The following is a 21,738-nucleotide window of genomic DNA, read 5'->3' as shown; positions in this document are numbered from 1 at the left end:
AAACACTGGCTGAATGTGCCAAAGGCAACGCATATGAGATGTGCAAATCATACAACTCTACCATTTTTTCTAGACAAAATAGTGAACAACATTAGCAATTTTGCTGCAAGTGTAGTCGAGTGATTTTGATATTGAAAGAACTTTTTTTTTCATATTGATACGTTGTTAAAATCTAAACTTAAAAGGAATTCAATTTCACGCTGAGGAAAGTAGGCCAAGTTTAGCTTAAAACATATGATGCAACGCATGATACAAACTCGTTGCTTTTATTTTTGCTGAAAAAAAATTTAGGGGCCCATTTTACGTATTGTTTCCCGACCAGTCCTGATTTCTCTCGGAGGTCCTGCGGCCACACAACCTCAAACCTTTGCTTGAATCCTCTTCAAAACGGTCTTCCATTTTCAACAAATTATAAGTAGGCTGCCATGTAACTGTTACATTTTAACACATGGCGATGTAACGCAATCAAGTATTAAAGTACGAAGATAGTGGTTATGTTATTCACCAAGCATGGACCGTGTTTGTTCACTGCCAACCTTAATTGGTGCTTATCTTATTATAAAAATGTCTCAACAGTTTTAATGGGGTACAACAGATTTAAAGGACTGGACATTTATCGCAGTAAATTCGAGAAAATGAGAGCTCATCATACGGACACGTGTGTCACATAACTTACTGTATGAGCGATGGAGAAATAGTAAAACCAACGTGCGAACGCTTTTTCTATTGATTTACTTAGAAGCGTTGCACGAGTCTTATCTGGAAAATGTAGGCTGCAGAAAAAATGAGGGCCCATATCAAATGGTTGCACCGAGACCCCAACTGACAAAGTTAGGGCCCTGCCTGTAGATCATACCAACACAGTTTCAAAAATATGCAATAAATTCACTTGCTGGAAATGACGAACGTAGGCTACCACAAAACTGAAGTTTATTGGTGAAAATTAGGAGATTGGACGTAAAGTTTATGAAATGTTCTACAGTAGGTGCAGTTGAGACTGTATAAATTAATCCATACATCTGGTGTCGCTAAATTGAGAGCAATCCTCAGAATGCGTCGCTTAAGCGCACACCCCGAGAGATGAACCAGTGCCGCTTGAAGTTTCTTCGTGTACGAAGTCGCGCGCTTTACCACTGAGCTAAAGGGGACAAGCTTAAACGGAAATGGATACAAGAAAAATAGTTCATTGGCGTTCAAAGCATTGCGATTGATAAACGTCACGTCTTTCCTATGTAGTTTGAATTTAATAATTTGTTGTGATATGAAAGCTATCTTTGATGGCTTTATGTGGCCTAAATCTAAACTTTTTTCTTCATGACTTTTGCAACTATTCTCTTTGCCCGATTTTTCAATTGCTTGTACTCAGGCCCGTAACTAGGGGGGGCGCAGGGGGGGCGAAGCCCCCCCTGCAAAAATGTTGGCACCCCCTGGCACTGACTTTTCAGTTTTATGCTCAATTTTCTTGTGTTGTTTAATTGTAAACATTGTGTGTTTAATGGTGTGGTAGAATGTTGTATCTAAAACAAAGTTTGCCTAATTTTAAACGAAACTGCATTAAAAGAGCGAGTTTTGCCAATACCAAACATTCAAATATCGCAGACAGGAATTAGCAACAAGAAAACATAGAGACTTAGCTTTATTACCGAAAAATGTCCTAGAAAACATGATCTTATCCTTTTGCTATACCACCGGACAGCACCATTTCACTGGAATATTTATACCCACATTTTTGTTGAAAATGCTCTCAGAATGCACCAAATTTAAAGTAATTTTTCAAAATTTTCTGGGGGAGGCCCCCCAGACCCCCGCTGCTGGGTGTCGTCTTTGGGGAGACGCCGTCGGGCTTCGCCCGCCGGCCGTCAAACCCCCCCCCTTTCAAAATTCCTGCCCACGCCACTGACTGTTTCTATGATAAACTGTTCTAATGTAAACGTTGTATTAAGCCTACGATTAATGTCCTTGCGTAAATATACCCACATTGTGTACAAACGTCGTTTTCATACATCATACAGAAGGTAAAAGTTGGGCCCCCTTTAGAATACTGTTTGCCCCCCCTGCTGCTCCAAGCCAGTTACGGGCCTGCTTGTACTTGAGCTTAGTTTCTTCTGATCTATTTCGGCACTAGTCCTAAAACAAACAAAATTTTAACTATGGGTTTGGATGACCAAGAGAAGACATATGGGCAGTTGTACTGAGCATGTGGCAAGTAGTCTATATAACTCGAAAAAAAGCACTAAGGCTAAAAGAACACATAAAAAAGCAAACTCAACAAACAGAAAGTATTCTATACCACACCAGCCTACAAGGGGAAAACTACACTAGCGAAAGACTAAAATGACGCAGTGATGTAAAACTAGTATTTTGTGTGCACCTGCTGATGATGCAAAACTTTGTGTGCACCTGCTTGCTATGACTAAGAACTCAACCAATTAATATTGTTTTAATTTTTACACTTTTCCTGCAGTGTCGAAATATTGAAAAAATATGCTTCCTTTGCCGAGAGTTTTCAGCAAATCTCACACTGGAAACCAAGTCATACTTTGCATTGAAAATACATGAAGTAAAACGCTGCTGGCTGTACTTAGCGTCGTTAACATTGCATTCTACGACGTTAAATAGTTATAAATTGCCAAGCTTTATGCATTGCTGCATGGAAAACAATAGAAAACCTTTTAAAACCCCATTTTTCAACGCTAATTCACGAAAAGGCTTGTTTCAAACAAAGGGAGTGAAAGAAATAGAACTGTTCAACGATTGGCAGTAAGAAAAGAAGACCTAAACAAAAATGGAAAGGTTGTGTTATTGAAGTTGTAGGATTGATTAAAGAGGATAGACACAACAGACTGCTTTGGAAATCAAAAATCCGCACCCTCACATGATGGGATTAAAGCCAAAACAAAAATATTGACTTAAAACAGGTAAGGCACAACAACAGGGCTGAGCATTATAAGAATATATTACACACACATCTTTACAAATGATTTTAAATAGTGGAACGTTTTTCGCTTCACCCAAGCCCTTACCAAAAATCCGAAAATATTTGTAATAAACGCAAATTACAAATATTTGTAAATTCGACTGATAAAATTATTCGTACATATTTAAAATATATTCTCAACCATGTTGTCTAGTTGTGCCTTGCCTACAATAAAGCGAACTCTCAAAACTATATTGACATAAACGAGAGGAACAAGATATTGAAATCCATGCTGGATTTCTCCCACCAAGCAATGCTGATAGTTTCACATCGGTTCCAACAGACTTCGAATGGAAAAACAACTTAGCAGAGTCATATTTTTTCTGACAAAGCTGGGCTGATGCAACATTGGATTTTACATTTTTTTAATCATTGCGCAACATAAATTGACGTCAAAATTCACAAACTTACACCACACAGACGGATGACACAAAAAAATTCAAACAAAAAATGATTCACCTTTTGACAGAAGACGAATAGCCGCATTGTGTGAAAAAGAGTATTGTAGAAATTGAGACTTTTTTTGCTTTCTTACTTCAAAAATAATATTTTCACATGAAGAACTGGTTATATTTCATTGCCAATGACAAAATTACATCAATTGTGCTGGTTCGTAGTTCGATTGTTCGTAGTAAGAGTAGTAGTATAGTAGTTCAATTGTTCGTAGTAAGCAGACGAAGGTTTGATGTTTATATCCATGTACATCTGCTCGGTTGACTTTTACAATTGAGGTAAAAATGAACAAAAAAATACATCTCAACAACTGACTTTCAATAAATTGAACAAGCGTTCAAAATAATGCTACGCATCATTGAACACATCGAAATGACGTATTCGAACATACAGGAGAGTTTCCAGTTTTATTTACCAAGACTACAACACCGTTATTGCTGCCAATAATTTTTACACAAAATATATTTTCTGCAAGGCAAAGGAAACTATGCAAGTAATTAACTTAAGACTTCAAATCTCTAACCGAGATAAAATCTCCAAACGCCAGAAAATATATTTTCTTTACAAAAAGAGTTAAAGCAGTCGAAAAATAATGTAACAATTACAACCATTGTACTATGATGATTACTAAACACGTTGTAAATAAATCAAACCGTATTAAATATTAAAATAAAACTTATCGAAGAATTATGAAAAAATATTTTTAATGGCTCACTGACTAAGTCAATAAAAATTGAACATTTATTGTTCACAAAGCTTCATGTACGATAGTGGGGGCATAGAATGCCGTAAAACAAAGCTAAACAAGCTGCACACATATTTTTACGCCATGCTAGTTTCCGAACTGACTACCCGAAGGAACGTTTGCACTGCACAAAGTATGGTTTATACCAACAAGTGGTTTGTTTGATAATATGAAACAAAACAATGAACCGATTAGTCCGTTGACTTTCTGAAGTTGCATGCAAGTTCAACACAAATGGCCATAACAATTAGTTCCTTTTAGGTAGAACAATACAATTCGATATCGAAAATCTGTGTTAAACAATCATTTTCACACTGCCAGAAGACTGCAATTACGATCGGTAATTGCAGAATTAAAACATTTTAACAACGTTGTTTTCGTTGTAATACTGTTATGAAAAACAAAAGCTACATCTTTTCCTTTGAAATTAAACAGAATTAGTTTTTCCATAGGAAACCCGTTATAACCAATAAACATAAAAGTGATCCGTGAATCATGACTGGACCAAACTACGTTTGAATCGCCAGAGATACTTTAAGCATGAAATTAGTGAACATTCTCCCACATTTCTGAGTAATGTAGCGGTTTTGAACAACAGGCAGTTGTGAAACTGTTGGTAAACGATTCTTTGGTGTGAGTCAATTTTAGGCAAAATTTTCCGGGAACTTTAAGGCCTGTTTTGTACGCGTGGCTACACACACAACACGGTGTTTGCGTCACTGCCCAGATAACAAAATCCGTCATTTTTACATTGATTCAACGTCCGCAGACGTTGAATCAATGTAAAAATGACGGATTTTGCTGTCCAATTGTGTATTTACAAAGATACGAGAAGTCTCTTTTTCTGCCAGCGGCATCATTTGATAAGTATCTAAAATAAGACCAAAACTCGGGACGAAATACATCAGATCACTTTAACGTTGCTTCTGATAAAAAAAGAGTAAAAATTTCGCTTATCAGAAAAAGCTGAAGTTATGCTTCTGTAGGAGCAAAGGACACACGAGTGCGGTTCACAATCTTTTTTGTAAACAAATAACGTAGAAATGACGTGAAATGGTAAATAAGTGCACGTCATTAACATTTCAAAGGACAACGGGTCAACTAGATAATCCAAAAGTCGAAAAAAAAATAGATGAAAAAAAACAACGTTTGGCGACGTGAAACCGATGTAAAAGTTAACTTTGTTAACCAAGCTTTGACATGAATCATTACATGACGACCATGTTGGGCCTGCGTAAAAGCATATTCCATCAGTTGACATTATATTAACGTCAAAGTATATAAATTAATGGGAAAAAGTCTGACTGTTGTTGATTTGTTCATGTTATCATTGTTAGAAGTAATCAAACTGTCTTGAAACAATTTTTAATGTCAGATTGATGTGCATGGAAGAGTCTGTTACTCTTGCGTGGACAACATAGTGTCGTATAACGTCGTAGCGATGTTATATCAATTAGAAAGCATCAGATTTTACAGTGACACGTTTTCACCACATTGATACGAGTGCCAGACTACAAAATCCTTTATTTTTACATGGATTAAACGTCTGCAGACGTCAAATCAATGCAAAATAGACGGATTTTGTTGACTGGGGTGGAACGAACTCAATGAAAATCATATTTCAATCACTGCAAATACACCATTGTGTGTCAATATTTAAGTTAATTATATCCTATTCTCAGCAGGCAGGATCTGCCCTTCTTACACTGATTAAACGTCTGCAGACGTTGTATCGATGTAAAACGGACGGATTCTTTTGTTGGGTTCAAGCTTCATAAGCTTGTCAAAGAAGCATTTTAAAACCAAACTTTAAAGCTATGTTTTTTACGCATACGGAAAGCAGACGAGGAACAGAAAAAAGAGAAATTGCGCGCGACAATAAAAAGAACTGATCAGATGTTAAAATCGCAAGCACGTACCGTGAAAAATGCGAGTTATTTTGAGAAAGACAGCACATGTCGCGTCCATTGAGCCGTCATTCAACACGCTTGGACAGAGTGACCTCGGTCGTTTTAGGTTATTGCAGGGTCAGTGGCCTCAAGTCGTGGACAATAATGCACCTTGTGTGTCGTCTTGTTTGATAATTAACTCAGAGTATTGACAATTTTCTGCTGAGTCAACGTCCACAATGAGTCAGCAACTCCAGCTGATCACAAGTGACTTCCCAACCTTCCAACTAACTATATTTCACTGACAATTCATCGGTGATGACTTCCAAATTTTCACCTTACTATAACGAGGTAACAACTGATGATGCATTGTCGCCAGACACCGTTGACGTCGGCCTTGAATTACAGTCCGAGTCTTCTGAGCTTTTGTCTGAAGTGAGTTTTTCCATCAGAAATTGGTCGATAGGAGTACTGCCTATGAGTTTGAAGAAGAAAAGATGCTCAAGACATTTTAGCCCGATGGATCTAAGAGCTGGCAGCCGAAGAAGAAGCTTTGCAAACCGTCCAGACTGCTCGGGGTACTTGGTCTTACAATACACTTCCAACGAAGCATAGACCTTTTCACGTAAGGTTTCGATGAAAGCAGCGTCTGTGAGATCCTTTATATCTGCACATGTACACGGTTGTAGTTAGTCTTAGTCTTTAACCGACCGGCAAAACAATCTTTTTTTTACATTGATTCAACGTCTAAATCAATTCAAAGAATGAGGCGTCTGTGGACGTTGAAATAGTGTACAAAGAACTGATTTGCTGGCTGGGTACATTCAGCATTTATTTAAGCATTATTCAAACATTAAACCTTTCACTATTGAACAATGATTTGTAACTTTAAAAATAAACCAAACAATAGACTTATTATATTTCAAGAAAAAGTTTTCGAGTGGCAGTACCAAACACTTAATCACAGCAAAAGCTACAAAACCGCAGCTGGGCATAGCCAGATGAGGAATGGGTGCATTAAAACAATTAAGCCTATTTTTTGTAGGCTATTGCATCAATTAAGCAGTGAAACCAGAAAAACCTTCGCTCGGCAAGCAATACAGAAAATTAATTACCAGGATTAAACAGAACGATTGCCCTGAGACAACCCAGCTCTGTTCTGTCCATACGCATGTCTCGCATCTTGGCAATGAGCTCAGTGAGAACACGATCAAAAATTCCTCCAACTCCCGCGGTGTGAGCGCTCTGCCTGTACACCCGCAGTCCGGAGGCTAATATGATGCCATCTGGGATCTCTGTACTCCTGTGACTGAATGAGGCAATAAGGAGCTCGTTCCAACCTAAACAGATTGATATCAAGTCACTTTTTTGTCACATCAAGTCACAAAAATATGATGTTCCGGTGTTCAAACAGCACCAGAATCCTTCTGCAGCCAAATGAAAAAAAAAGTAATAAGAATTTTGCATTATACCACAGCAAACATTATCTAAAAAACTAACATGTCTTCTTGTAATGGCAGGGTACCAAAGAAGGCGCAGAGCAGTACAAAATTAAAGCTAGTCATTGCACATGACTAGGGAGTTGTCTTCCGAAAGCTAGTGCAAACCGCTACTACCACAGCGAACCCGCAGCACCAGGCTAAAACATGTCGATTGTATCTACATTTGTGAAATAATGTTGAATAAATCCAACCACACAACGTATTGTAAAAGTGTTCTGATACATGAGAGTTAAATAGCCCTCAGAAACCGTGTGACTGTGTTTTAATGTTCAAAATTCTTAAGGTGAGATTCTTTAATAAAATGCTGTACGATAAACAACTTTGGTTCGTAAAGCAATTTGGCTTGGACATAGCCGGTTCGAATGTCACTTGACAACAAGATCCATGATGCATAATTCATTTCACTTCTAAACAAAAATGCAGTTCTAACTCAAACGAATTCTTCAAATCAGCAGCCACTGAACCTTGGAGAAAATTTAATTTAAGTGAAATGTCATGGTTTTCAACACATTGCTGTTTACATTAACACTTTCAATCACTGTTACGGTGAAGTTTTAAATTTACTGAACCACGTTAACAGTCCCAATAAAATGTCTTAATTGATTTCAGTAAATTCCATGGCATTTCTGTGTGAATTTCCACGAAATAACTACATAGCGAGGCGACACCGTGGCGATTGTTTTTAAATAATAATTTGAAAAAACAATGGACTGAAAATAAAAGCTGAGTCTTGCCAAGACACAGTGGCATGTCCTCAGTGGGATTCGAACCCACATTCAATCAAACGTTAACCAGACATTTTCATCCACCAGGCCTAGTTCATCATTGACTGAATGGCATTTGCTTTTTAAACAAGATGGTGTATGGTGGAACCTAGACAGCAAATTAACCGTCTTGTAATGTAAAAAACGATGTATGAATGTACCAAGTAATATATTAATGTAAAAAACGGTTCATTTGTTGTCTGGAAATCGACTCAGTACTCACCGGCCCGCAGCAAGGTAACTTGATCGTCCAAAGGTAACGCAGCAAAGAAAGGCAATTTCTTCGCCCAACCCACCAGTGTGTACAACTGGTGGTCGGCTGCTTTGCATACAACGGCATCGCTTTCCAGGGACTGAAACATCATGTACATATTTGTAGTTAAGCAATCGTTTTTTTTTGTTTTTTTTTATCAATTGCGGTATAGAGAATTCTACTGTTTCAAAAATACATTGTAGCAGTAGTAAACAAAACTACCCAATGCAGAACTGATAATAATAGTTGTGGCAACAAATCTGATACGCAGTGTCAGGCACTGCATTGTGGTTCCTACAGAATCAAAACATATGAGCTTATTCCAGAAAACAAAAATTGACTGGCGTTTGTTTTGACGAGAAATCTAAGATAGAGCAATTAGAGCACAGCCCTCCTTACTGGTACAAAATGTCTTGTATTTTCTTTCATCAAAAGTCCATACACTCCAGTCCATGGTAAGTTAGAGAAACTGGCTTTTCACTTTTATATAATAATATATATTAATCGTCTGTTTTATAATATTTATCCGTGCAAAGGCCACTACAAGTATGAGTCCTCTCGGCCTGTCTTATTACAAAGGGTAATGGAGCAAATATGATTTTCTTTAATTTATTCAGGTAATGTTAAGGCTTTGTTGCCGAATCCACTTTAGAACCAAAAAATATATACAAAACTATGTTGTAACATCATATTTGCTTTTGTGATCATCATCATAGTCAGCCTGGGGTTGCCCAATGCTGAGCGAAGGTCTTCCCCTTTTCTTGCCAACACAGTCGATCGTGTGTCCTTATGTACCAGTTTGTTGTTCCACATTCTTTGTCAATTTCGTCTCTCCATCTCATTTTTGGCTTTCCTCGTTTGCGTTTGCTTTCCCAGGATGTCCAATAATGTTAATTTGTTAGTCCATTTGTTGTCCTGATGTGTTACTATATGACCTGCCCATGACCACTTTAGTTTTTTGATAGTTATCACAATATCCCGTAATTTTGTTTGATTTCGAATCTATTCAGCAGCGTTGAAGTTAGTTGTAATTTTTTGTCGAAGGTAAATATATTGATCAATTCTTTAGATTGTTATTCCATCAAGTTTCATATTTCTATCTATTTTTGCAAACGTATTAAACATGACTTTTGTTTTATTCATGTTCATTTGAAGACCAACCTTTTTGCTTTCCAATTCCATGTTATGTTTTTTAGCATTGTTTGAAGCTTTTGTGATACAATAAACTAAAAGCATAATTTTGACCAATTTACACAAATGGTTATTGGAAGCCGGAAGGTGGTTAAAAAGCGTTAATTAACATGAAGTAGTAGAATTTCCACGAAGTACCGCAGTGATCAATACTACAGAACAACAATTTTCATGACGTCAGTCATTGCATGCAACATCACGCCTGATGAACTCTCATATAACGTGAAGTGACATCATAGAACAAACCTGTCATAGGTAAGATTAAAAGAGACACGTTTTTGGGAGTGAATCGTCACTAGATTAGGAAGTAGTCGGTGATTAACACAAACACATGATTCTATAGTTAAGCAGTACAGTATCAAGTAACTTTAACATTGGACTGATAAAATGACTGTCAGCGATAATCGTTTGGTCAAGGAAATCGACCTTGCTACGTGAAGCAGCAAAGCATAGTCTGTAATAATTAATGCAACGTTAGATCTTAAGATTATTCGTTTCCAATTGAGGCATGATAAGTTAGCGATCTCAAAAGCATGAGATGAACCCAAAAGCTGCCACCCATGACCAATATGGTAATTACACACTCATCAGCATTTTTAGTCACCGTGCACAACCAGTTATGAAACTTCACTAGGTTTTATCTCTCATACACAACCTCAAATTGACCAATTCATGAAGTAGCTGCACTGTCAATGTAGTGATGTTTAACCTATGACTCATCACCAACGAAATAACTCAGGGGAGTAAAAACGCTAGGAATCAATTTTATCCCCATTTAATCTTGCTTGTCCAGCCAGCAAACTGGTGCTTGTTGCATTGATTCAGATTTTTTTAATTCAAAGTCATTGCAGCGAAATGGATCGCTGAAGTGAAAAAACGAATAACCACTAACCAGTGCTCACGTAGTCTGCAAACGTTGAATCAATGCAAAAAAGACTGATTCGCTGGATGAGTGGTCAGTGGCTAACTTGTATCATCGCTCTTAGCAATGAAGTTTCAAAGAGACAAACGGATATCACGTCTAGGTCAGGCGAAAATGCATCTTCAAAACACACGTTTCGGAATTATGACTACGTCGAGCGAGATATACAATAGAACCGCACACAGATAAGTTGGAATGGAATGCCTTCGATGGGGATGAAGTGACTGTAATTCAAGCTACTTATTGTCAATAAAGTTAAATTATCATCATCCATTTTGCTTTAAAGAAGCCAGGTCTTCATTCCGAAAACCAGTTAAAATGAAACAATATATTTAGTTTTTAAAGTAGAAACATGCGAACAAAACAATTTTATGTGCCGTTCACAAAGTAATCAGATCATAAAATAAAATACCAACACGTTTTAAAGTTACAATACACCTATTTAGCCAACTTAATTGTACGGCAGTCAACGAAGCACAAGCAATCTCTTTAACAAAACGTTCCAACAAGAAGCCATTCACTTACATCAGAAGCGGTTTTGAGCTCCTCTGGTGACTGGTCGGAAGATATTTCGGCTTGGTATATCTTATCCACAGGCATATCGTCCACAGGGGATTGGTCGCTTTGGCTTTCATCCTGGTCTTTGTTCCTTTGCCGTTCTTCTTGTACAGCTGAGTGGTATAAAAGTAAATTGAGAAACGGTGAACACAATCGTCTTGTATATTGCTTGTTGATTGGAGGTTTCTCAGCTGCTGATATAGTATAAAAATTATTATTGATAAGTTTGCTTCGTGAGGGCAAAAAAAATGTGCTAAAAGTAGTTGATACAAAGATGTTCTTGCAATTAAACTTTTTTTACATTATCATACGGCGAACAACCAACTATATTACTGCGAGTCGTTATCCTATCTTGCTAAAAACCAAACCGTCTGTTTAAAAAAGCACAAAGCAACAGTTCAGAGTAACAGTAGCTCAAAGTGAACAGAGTGCCAATTCAGTGACGTCACATTTGTATACTGCTGACCTTCCGACATCCAATCAGCTAAAGATAGCTCTATGCGAGCTGCACATGAATAATTGAAAGTGATGGTGATTACACAAGACTATTTGTAGCTCGAGTAATTACATCTAAAACAGTGGTGCTGATTTTATATTGAATGCAATATGCTTTTGGCTTCAGATGCACGATTTACAAGTCAAGAACCGGTAGCGGAATTCCGATGGCGCGAGGATGCAGCTGCTTTTTGAGACAGAGAACTTAAAACAGGCACAATCCCCAACGAAAAAATGAGATAATGTACGAAACAAAGCAGCAAGAAAATAACTGCAAAATACCACAATCTTTAGAGAAATGTAGAAAATGCTTTCTCTGATTGCACTCACAACATCCATGTAAGAAAAATTCAAACTGCAACTGATTTCAATTTAGGAATATATGCATATTGCATGTACTTAGCCACAACGAAAAGCTAATATGTTCACAAGTAATCTCATATTCAATCTAAGTTATTGTTTAACAAAAGGTTGATAAGTTTCAAAAAAGTTAAACCATGCAGTATCTATTCTCATTGTGTTTGTCAAATTGGCACAAAAAGGCGTCTTATTAATGCAACAAAACACAGAGTTGAGCAAAGCTTTTCGCACAAGGAAATGTCAATCACCACTTGAAAGAAGACCGGAAACCAATAAAAAGAAATTTGTGTTTAAGAGTTGAAGAGATAAGATAGGGCCGCGTTAACAAAACATTAAAACATGCCGCCATAAGCACATTATACTTTCCTAATAGTATTTTCTCCACTCACATTCTTAAATCTGCAAGAAAGCGTGAAAATTCTAAGGTAGATAAATTAAACGTTGTTTTACGTTACATAGATAAAAAAAGTTGAGTGCAGCACAAACCTTCCTTTTTCATGCCCGTGGTCAAGCATTTCTGATATCTGCAGTATTGGCATCTGTTTCTTTGCCGCTTGTCAATCACACACTGTTTGTCATCACGACAAGTGTAGGTAAGGAATTTACGAACGGTTCGTTTGAAAAATCCTAAAACAGAAGATATGAATGTTTTGTGCAAAAAGGGATTATTTTTTATCAACACAATACAAGTTTGAGATGTCATGGAAACATTCACCTTTTCACATTGAACTTGCTCCCCGGTTTGGAACCAGAAGAAGGTTCACTGGTTCAGTGATGAAAAATACAGTCTGACAGAATGAAACAAGAAAATAAAGTTTTGAAAAATAGCGTTTTCAATTTAATGGTTTTCCTCACAGGTGTCTTTCCGCGATATGCATTGATCTGCAACATTGTAACCTTTCTCTTTGCAATACTTGGTAGAATTGCAATGCATCCTAAAGTTTAGCATGTGTGTTTTTCGCTTTTAGAACAATCACGTCAATTGAAACACGAACTGATCTAAGAACCTCCAAAGCTAACAATTGGAAGAAGATGATAGCATATGATGCTGATAAGAGATGTTAGTGACAAACGTCATGTTGTTGCATCACGTCACGAATGTGTGGATATCACACATGTTACATTGACAAGTTAAGTATTCACTGATGTTGAAGCAAAGTAAAAAAATTCACATCCAATATTTATCTATTAAATCAGTATATATATTAGGGTGCCACAGGCGCCCCTCAAAAATTAAAATTGCGTCCGATACACCTGAACTTTTTTTTATATGTGACACTTGGTAAAAAAAGCATATGTGAGAAATTTCAATAAGTTTTGATAAAATTTGGACGTGCAGATTCAGTTTAAAGTTTTTAAAGGTAGATTTTCACAATTTCAATAGTAAAATCCTCTCTAGATCATCAAAACTCAGACATTTCTTCTCAGTTACGGAGTATTTGAACTTCGAACACTTTCTGGTGAACTTACTTACTAATTTACAATCGTACAGACCATGTGTCAATTGTATATGTTCAACAATTTATGAAAAATGCCTAAAAATATGAGGTTTCATGCATTATAAAAAAGGATCCATGTAAAGAAAATGCCTATTGAGATGAAATTACTACAGCATTTGAAGAATCAAAAGTAAAATCATTAACTAATCGTTTTTGTTTATTGCAAACTTTTTGGTCTTTGAAGATCAAAATCTCAGCTATGTTTGTACGGAACTTGGACTCAAAAACAAACATTTGGATCTTTACACACTAAACATAGTCAGTAAAAACGTAACACAAAAAGATAAACACAAAGCACAATGCTTAGAGTCCAGATATCCACTACTTAACAACAAAATCACAATAGCGTAAAATTTATGGAGGCCTACATTTATTTTAACCCTTGCAATAATAGTGAAATGGAAAGGTAAAATGGCAATTAATAACACACAACTATCTAGTATCTAATTACAAAGTAAAATGCAGCATAATAGGCTACTGGTATGCTATGACAGGCTGTTGCAAATAATGCAAATAATGCTGATTGCAACGTTGTGTAAGCTGACAACACTTTATGGAGTTATACAGTCAGTACTTTGACAATTACATGGTTAAAAACCATGTGCCCTCAGACTGTAGTTGTCGAGTACGTTGATTAGGTATAATACCTTCCTCGCATTTTCGATTACTTGGAGAATGTTTTGGTAGCGTTCTTCAAGGTTTGAAGTTGACAAGAAGTCATGGGCCAACTTGACACCTCGCTCAGCGGCATCATTAACGACTCTGAAAGCATCAACTTTTTTTTCGCCTCAACATATGATTGTTCTTGATGCCACTCATCGGATGACTTAGAAAGAAATGAGGAGTTTCTCTTCATAAGATGAAAAAAGTTCCACAAATCGGGACCGACAAAATCAGGCAGGAAAGCATTTTCACTAAGTTCAGTGACATCTGGAAAAATTGGCTTTCCAAATCCAATTCGAAATCTTTTCAGAAAAACCCCATTATTGTTCTGTTGTTGTTGCAATTTCTGAGAAATTGCATCCTTGTCAGCATTAGAAAGATTGGCACTAAACAGTGATAATGGAATACCACAAATGTTTCTTAAAAGCTTTGAGTGCGCATTGAGAAACTGTTGAATCAATTTCTCTGTATGCAGACAATGCTTGTAATAATTGTAGGTCATTCAGCGAAGCATCACAGCTAATGGGTGATGTAAACCACTATGATACATAGAAATAAACTGTAAATTGTAGAAACCTCTTTAACTTTTCGAGTTGAGATGCTTTCATGATGGCATTTTTTTGGGGCAATTTATGAATTTCGTCTTGTAAGAGCACAATTTTCAGTGAACATATAAGTTTGCTCATCCACCTGGCTCTGTGAAATGCACCAGGTCTTTGGAGAGACATATCCTTACTGGTAGGTGGCTCAATGTTCAAGTACAATTGACACAAATTCAAAAGTTCTAAGTAGTCGCTTCTTAAAAATTTGGATGATTCTGGATGGAACTTCATCTGATTTATCAGCTCAGACAATTCTTCCCGCTTGCTGGCAAGCAGATCAATTTCCTCGTGCGATTTTGATGTATGAAAACAACCTGATAAGCTATCAGAAAGAGTTTGAAAATTGCTTTTAAAGCGTTGAAATATGGAAATGTTGGGTCCACTGCTGCTTTCTATTTTGAGTTCTTTCCAAACATGCGTCAGTATCATCTCCCCAATATGATGCCTGCATGCTGCCCAAAGTAGGCCTTTTCCAAGATGATCTTGTATTTGGATACAGGCCGGTTTTGTGGCCCGTATTGCTACTTGTGGTGTCAAACACCATTGCAGCAAGACATGCAGTACAGTTCCAATTGTTTAACAATTCCATGCTTGCATTGGCTATTTGCTTTCCTTTTGGATCGGATGTTTGTACAGGCAAATAAGGAACACCAAGCAGTTTTGAGCCTCCAATACCTGATAGTAATATCGGAAGCCTATCAACTTGCTTATTAGGGTTTTTTATTGACTCCATCTGTTACGTTCACTGTTCGCACCCTTATTACATCATTGTTTTTTAGTTTCGAAATCGGAAGTTGATGTCTAAGTAACTTCGGGTCATAACAAGAAAAACAAATTATTTCCTTTGTTTCGAGCGTTTAAAGAGAATGTCCCCACTGATTGATATAACCCCTGTTGATAATTTGTGCCATAAACAGCGTTTTTTAGGCAACTGACCTCAACTGACTGGTTTGTTTTGATGCTAAACCCGCTACGTAATGCCCAATGTGTTGTTATTGTGAATGCTGCTTCGTTTAGCCGTTTATTTGAGCGTCAGCAAAATCTTACATTTTGTCTACTCTGTGTATCTTGACGTTGAACCAACGTAGTTAGAAGTTTGCGCCGGCAAAGGCAGCTTGTATCTTTTTGAGTATGACGCTATCATTGGAATCATTTCTCTTCTCTTTTCGTACTATATATGAAGTCTGTTCTTAGCGAAATTCATAATTTTAATGTTACATTAGTTAACTACAGTACATGAACGTACCAATTCTGTTGAGAATCGATTTAGGGTCATTTCATTATAATTCATCCAGGCCATGGAACCATAAAATTTATAATCGTCCCATTTTTTCACAGTTTAAAATGCTTGAAATTCTGAGTTATTTGGCACAAATTTTGTCAAAATTGGGCGAGCGGTTTTTGTTTTATCGCTATTTTAATGTTTAACCACCAGGTGGCGATTTTTTTAGTGAGCCGCATAAAAATGCTCATATCTTGGGACCTAGTTGCCCAATCTTCATAAAATTGGTATCTATCCCCCCATTTTCAGGGATGGGCTTTCCAAAAATGAAGGTTAAAATGAGCTAGGAGTTATACTTTTTGTGATATAAACATTTGTAGTGCTTCGATAGCATGGCCGATTTCGCCATGCGGCCACACATTTTTTTCAAAATTTTTTTGATCATTATTATTAGCATAGATGTTATATTCCAAAAATATCTTTTAAATGACTTACAATTCACAACCTCATAATAAAAATTGTGCACAAAAATGTAGAATTTTTAAAATAGTCAAAAACATTGGATTTTATTTTTTTTGGAATTTTGGGATAAGACTTTAGATTTCATTACCACTACTTGTATTACAACTATTTTATGAGCAGAACTGTAGTCAAGCTTTCTTCTCAATGCTAATATGGACGTAGATAACTGACTCCAATTCTAATAATTCTACTTTAATCACTAACAATTCATCAGCCCATACTGGGTGGTCCGCCCCTCCCCCCCCCCCCCCCCCCCCTTACTACGCCACTGTATGAGTGTATGTCAAGCAAAGCATAGTAGTATAATACATTATTACACAGTGAAGGAGTCAAGACATAAAGATGAAGGAGTTTAATACATCGACAGGATGTAATGAGCTTGTCCGATGTGGGAAATAATTATATCATTTTCCAAACATGTCCCGCTGCTACTGGTACGACAGTGTGCACAGTACAATTGTGTTACTTTAATTTGTCAGAAGTTACATTAAAGAACAGAGACAGTCTTAATAGTAAAGTGAGTTATATGCAACAATCTAAGAAATACATAACAATCTGAGAAAGAAAGTATATATATACATTAAAAAATAAAGTCACACTATTCTGACGATATAACTACAAGTCTATACACTTCTGCTTTCATTTCTGAATTGGAATACAGTATATAGGCTTTGTCTGCACTGATTATTGTAAAATTACATACATACATCATTGTAAGATTATTAGTGCCAAGAAGTGTACGAAACATTAAAGATAGTTTTAAGTGACTTTCTGCAATAAAATACAATTAAAAAGGATTCAATAAACCTATAGTTTTGCATGCATAACTAGTGCATGCCATTTTGCATTTAACATTATGTGACACTGGATATGAAATATGCTCAAATATGCTCACTGCAGAGCCATTACAACATGTGAGGGGCAACAATCGGAATGAATAAAAACGCAATTGAACAAGGGCCGCCATGCATGTAAATAAACCGACAACCACGGTTTCTACCATGTAGCTAAACATGTGAAAAGCAGCATGAATTACTATACAAGTGAACACGGGTTGTCATGCATGTGAATGAACTGCAAACCACGATTTCTAGCATGTATTGTACAGTAACTAAGCTCTGTGAGAGGAAGCAAAAATATAAATACAATACAACATAAATGAACAAAGGTTGTTGCACACTTGGACACATAGAACAACATGCCATTATTGTAACATTAGTCAAGACTTAGACAGCAATTTCAGGCAATCAAACCCAACCTAATAGAAGCCAATCAATGCTCTTCTTGAATGCAAATGTAGCGACAATTCACAGTTTCCATGTTTGCAGCCGAAAATATGTATATTCTGCCTGTTATAATGGAAACTGTCCAAAATCATCATGATTGAAGAAATGTGCATGTAACACTTATCTTCACGGCCAGGCTAATCGAAAGATGGAGAGGGGCCACAAGGATGCATAAAATTGACCAGAACATCATTTTTTTCTTTGTCCACAATAATTCAACAAGCCCAACCCACCACTGTCCGTCATAAACACATGCTACATAAGACATGACACTTACATCTTGGATGTTTATCATTGGGGCTGCATCGAAGAAACAATGTGTGCTAGGCTGCTAGCGAATTGTGAATCATCTGATACGCGCTTAAAACTGAAAGAACCAATACAACTTGAACTAAAGTAATGGTATCCACGAGTACCAGGCACAGTGCTTCCACGCTGGAATCTTTGTTCAAAAGTGGTCATTTTTTGCCACAAATCATGGTAAATCTCCATGTGACGGGATTGATGGAGTAGTAAAAAGGAAGCTGGGTAACGAAAGTCTAGGTAGACCAACTGCTAACCAAATTTTGACTGCTGCAGCTGCCTATCAATACTGCTCTGAAGCTGTAACAAGTGTACCTTTCTTCTATATAAAAGCTGAGGAACTGGTGCCAGTGAGAAATACTCAACAAAGATTCCAGCGTGGAAGCACTGTGCCTGGTCCTGAATTTCTTCAATCCAGATGATTTTGGACAGTTTCCACTATAACAGGCAGAATATACACATTTTCGGCTCCAAACATGGAAACTGTGAATCGTCGCTTCATTTGCATTGAAGAAGAGCATTGATTGGCTTCTATTAGGTTGGGTTTGATTGCCTGAAATTGCTGTCTAGGTCTTGACTAATGTTACAATAATGGCATGTTGTTCTATGTGTCCAAGTGTACAACAACCTTTGTTCAGTTGTGTTGTATTTATATTTTTGCTTCCTTTCACAGAGCTTAGTTACTGTACAATACATGCTAGAAACCGTGGTTTGCAGTTTATTCGCATGCATGACAACCCGTGTTCAATTGTATATATAGTAATTCATGCTGCTTTTCACATGTTTAGCTACATGGTAGAAACCGTGGTTGTCGGTTTATTTACATGCATGGCGGCCCTTGTTCAATTGCGTTTTTATTCATTCCGATTGTTGCCCCTCACATGTTGTAATGGCTCTGCAGTGAGCATATTTTGTCCAGTGTCACATGATGTTAAATGCAAAATGGGATGCACTAGTTATGCATGCAAAACTATAGGTTTATTGAATCCTTTTTAATTGTATTTTATTGCAGAAAGTCACTTAAAACTATCTTTAATGTTTCGTACACTTCTTGGCACTAATAATCTTACAATGATGTATGTATGTAATTTTACAATGATCAGTGCAGACAAAGCCTATATATTCCAATTCAGAAATGATAGCAGAAGTGTATAGACTTGTAGTTATATCGTCAGAATAGTGTGACTTTATTTTGCAATGTTATGTGCCTGTGGGGTGTTGTACAATGTATATACTTGCTCAGATTGTTGCATATAACTCACTTTTTACTATTAAGACTGTCGCTGTTCTTTAATGTAACTTCTGACAAATCAAAGTAATGCAATTGTACTATGCACAGTTGCACACTGTCCTACCAGTAGCAGCGAGATATGTTTGGAAAATGATATAATTATTTCCCACATCGGACAAGCTCATTACATCCTGTTGATGTATTAAACTCCTTCATCTTTATGTCTTGACTCCTTCACTTTGTGTAATAATGTATTATACTACTATGCTTTGATTGACATACAGTGGCGTAGTAGGGGGGTGGGGGAGGGGTGGACCGCCCAGTATGGGCTGATGAAAAAAATTAAAATCCAATGTTTTTGACTATTTTAAAAATTCTGCATTTTTGTGCACAATTTTTATTATGAGGTTGTTAATTGTAAGTGATTAAAAAGATATTTTTGGAATATATCATCTATGCTAATAATGATGATCATAAAAATTTTGAAAAAAACACGTGGCCGCATGGCGAAATCGGCCATGCAATCGAAGCACTACAAATGTTTATATCACAAAAAGTATAACTCCTAGCTCATTTTAACCTTTATTTTTGGAAAGCCCACCCCTGAAAATGGGGGGATAGATACCAATTTTATGAAGATTGGGCAACTAGGTCCCAAGATATGAGCATTTTTATGCGGCTCACTAAAAAAATCGCCACCTGGTGGTCAAACATTAAAATAGCGATAAAACAAAAACTGCTCAACCAATTTTGACAAAATTTGTGCCAAATAAGTCAGAATTTCAAGCATTTTAAACTGTGAAAAAATGGGACAATTCTAAATTCTATGGTTCCAAAATTTCAATTTTCTGGATGAATTATAATGAAATGACCCTTTAGTAGTTATAAGGATCGCCCGACAAAGTTTCGGTGAGTTTATGTTGCTATTTCATTATTGTTTTTTAGTTATTGATCAACAGAGCACATTTCGACAAAATGTTTAATAATTCGGTTCTTCCGACGTAACATCGATTTGTAGATTTGTTTGCCGTTTTGTAGATTCCTTTGATTCTTATATATCGTAGATTGTTTTGATTTGAACGTGTTTATAACGTCATTTTAAGCGTAATTATTTTATGTTAGTAGCCAAGGTCTTTTCGTTTACAGAAAGACCGTGATCAACGATAGAAGATAACGACACGAGGGTCGGACTGTCTTGCTATTTTCACGCGTCCACGATATACTGGGTGGTATCGTTTGTACATTAAAGTTATCATTTGTTTTATACTTCTCATCTATGGGTGTGAGTTCACGGGCGGAACTAAGAATTCATTTTCAACACAACACCATCATTTTACCATCCCAATGAATGGTTCCAACTTCAGGAGGTACCCAACCTTTTTTAACCGCTTCAGAAATATTGAAAATCGTTTCAACTCTATACCTTTGAGCCGTCATGTGGTTTAAGTTTATGCGAATAGTTTCACCAGAACAACTCTTGATTAACGAGTGTAGTGTTGCAGATAATGCAGTTGGTGTTATTCTGTTTCGTAAACTTGTGGCCACTAAACCAGGTGGTCGTAAAATGTCGTGTGGTACAAATATTGTGGTACCGGTTTTTACAACTCGACGGTGACTCCTTTTACTTCCTGTGGATGTAGAAGGCTCGGCAGTGTTAACTGCAGTCACTTCATCACTGGTATTATCGCTAGAAGAAAGTGAAATGTTACTTTTGCTGCTGGATTCAGCCTCTTGACGTTTTATTTCTTTTTCTTTCCTTTGCACTTCTGCTTCTTTTCTAGAATGTTTTCGTTTCAACGTCTTACGCAAAGCCTTGTCTCTCCCTGCCATTGACGCCTCTCTGGTAGTTTGCTCCCCAAAAATTCTTTATCTTCCTCAATTGACATCTTCTTCATTACATCGCGAGGCCAAAAGGAAAGGTCAATTGAAGTTTCTTTTTAAATTCCTTAATCCTTTCCGATTGCTTTCCATCATTCCTATGGAAGTATTCGATCTGAATTTTGAAGATAAGACTCATTTCATCTCGAGAAGATTGAATTTTTTGAGCCATTTTTTTTGGATGAACTGTTGGAATATTAGCTTTGTAGTAAAACGTTAAGATGTCCTTCACTGTCTCGTTTGCCGCATCTACTGATATTTGGATTTTTCTTTTCGTGGGATTTTGAGATTCAAGCTCCTGCTTAAAGGCAAGAAAGCTTAAAATCACTTGATGATAAGTTGGCAGTTTACTTCCGTTGATTTTCTGATCATCTTTCGTTGGAATAGTAGAAAGAAGAAGATACTGTTTCTCAGCATTCTGGG

At 36.8% G+C, this 21,738-nt stretch overlaps 1 protein-coding gene across 1 annotated transcript in view; it reads right to left on the bottom strand.

Moving 5' to 3' along the window:
- Nucleotides 1–3,331: 3,331 nt before the first annotated feature.
- LOC145768216 (retinoic acid receptor RXR-alpha-B-like) overlaps nt 3,332–21,738 on the bottom strand; it is a 32,680-nt gene continuing 14,273 nt past the window's right edge. The window contains exons 4-8 of the mRNA XM_082579704.1: nt 12,596–12,736; nt 11,222–11,367; nt 8,554–8,683; nt 7,180–7,404; nt 3,332–6,731 (exon numbers count right to left, since the gene is read on the bottom strand). Of these exons, the coding sequence (XP_082435830.1) occupies nt 6,406–6,731; nt 7,180–7,404; nt 8,554–8,683; nt 11,222–11,367; nt 12,596–12,736 (968 nt within the window). The 3' untranslated portion in view covers nt 3,332–6,405. The remainder of the gene's footprint in view (nt 6,732–7,179; nt 7,405–8,553; nt 8,684–11,221; nt 11,368–12,595; nt 12,737–21,738) is intronic.

Source organism: Aplidium turbinatum, chromosome 4, assembly GCF_918807975.1.
Source record: "Aplidium turbinatum chromosome 4, kaAplTurb1.1, whole genome shotgun sequence".
Taxonomy (NCBI): Eukaryota; Metazoa; Chordata; class Ascidiacea; order Aplousobranchia; family Polyclinidae; genus Aplidium; species Aplidium turbinatum.
This window is presented reverse-complemented; position numbering and strand designations above follow the sequence as displayed.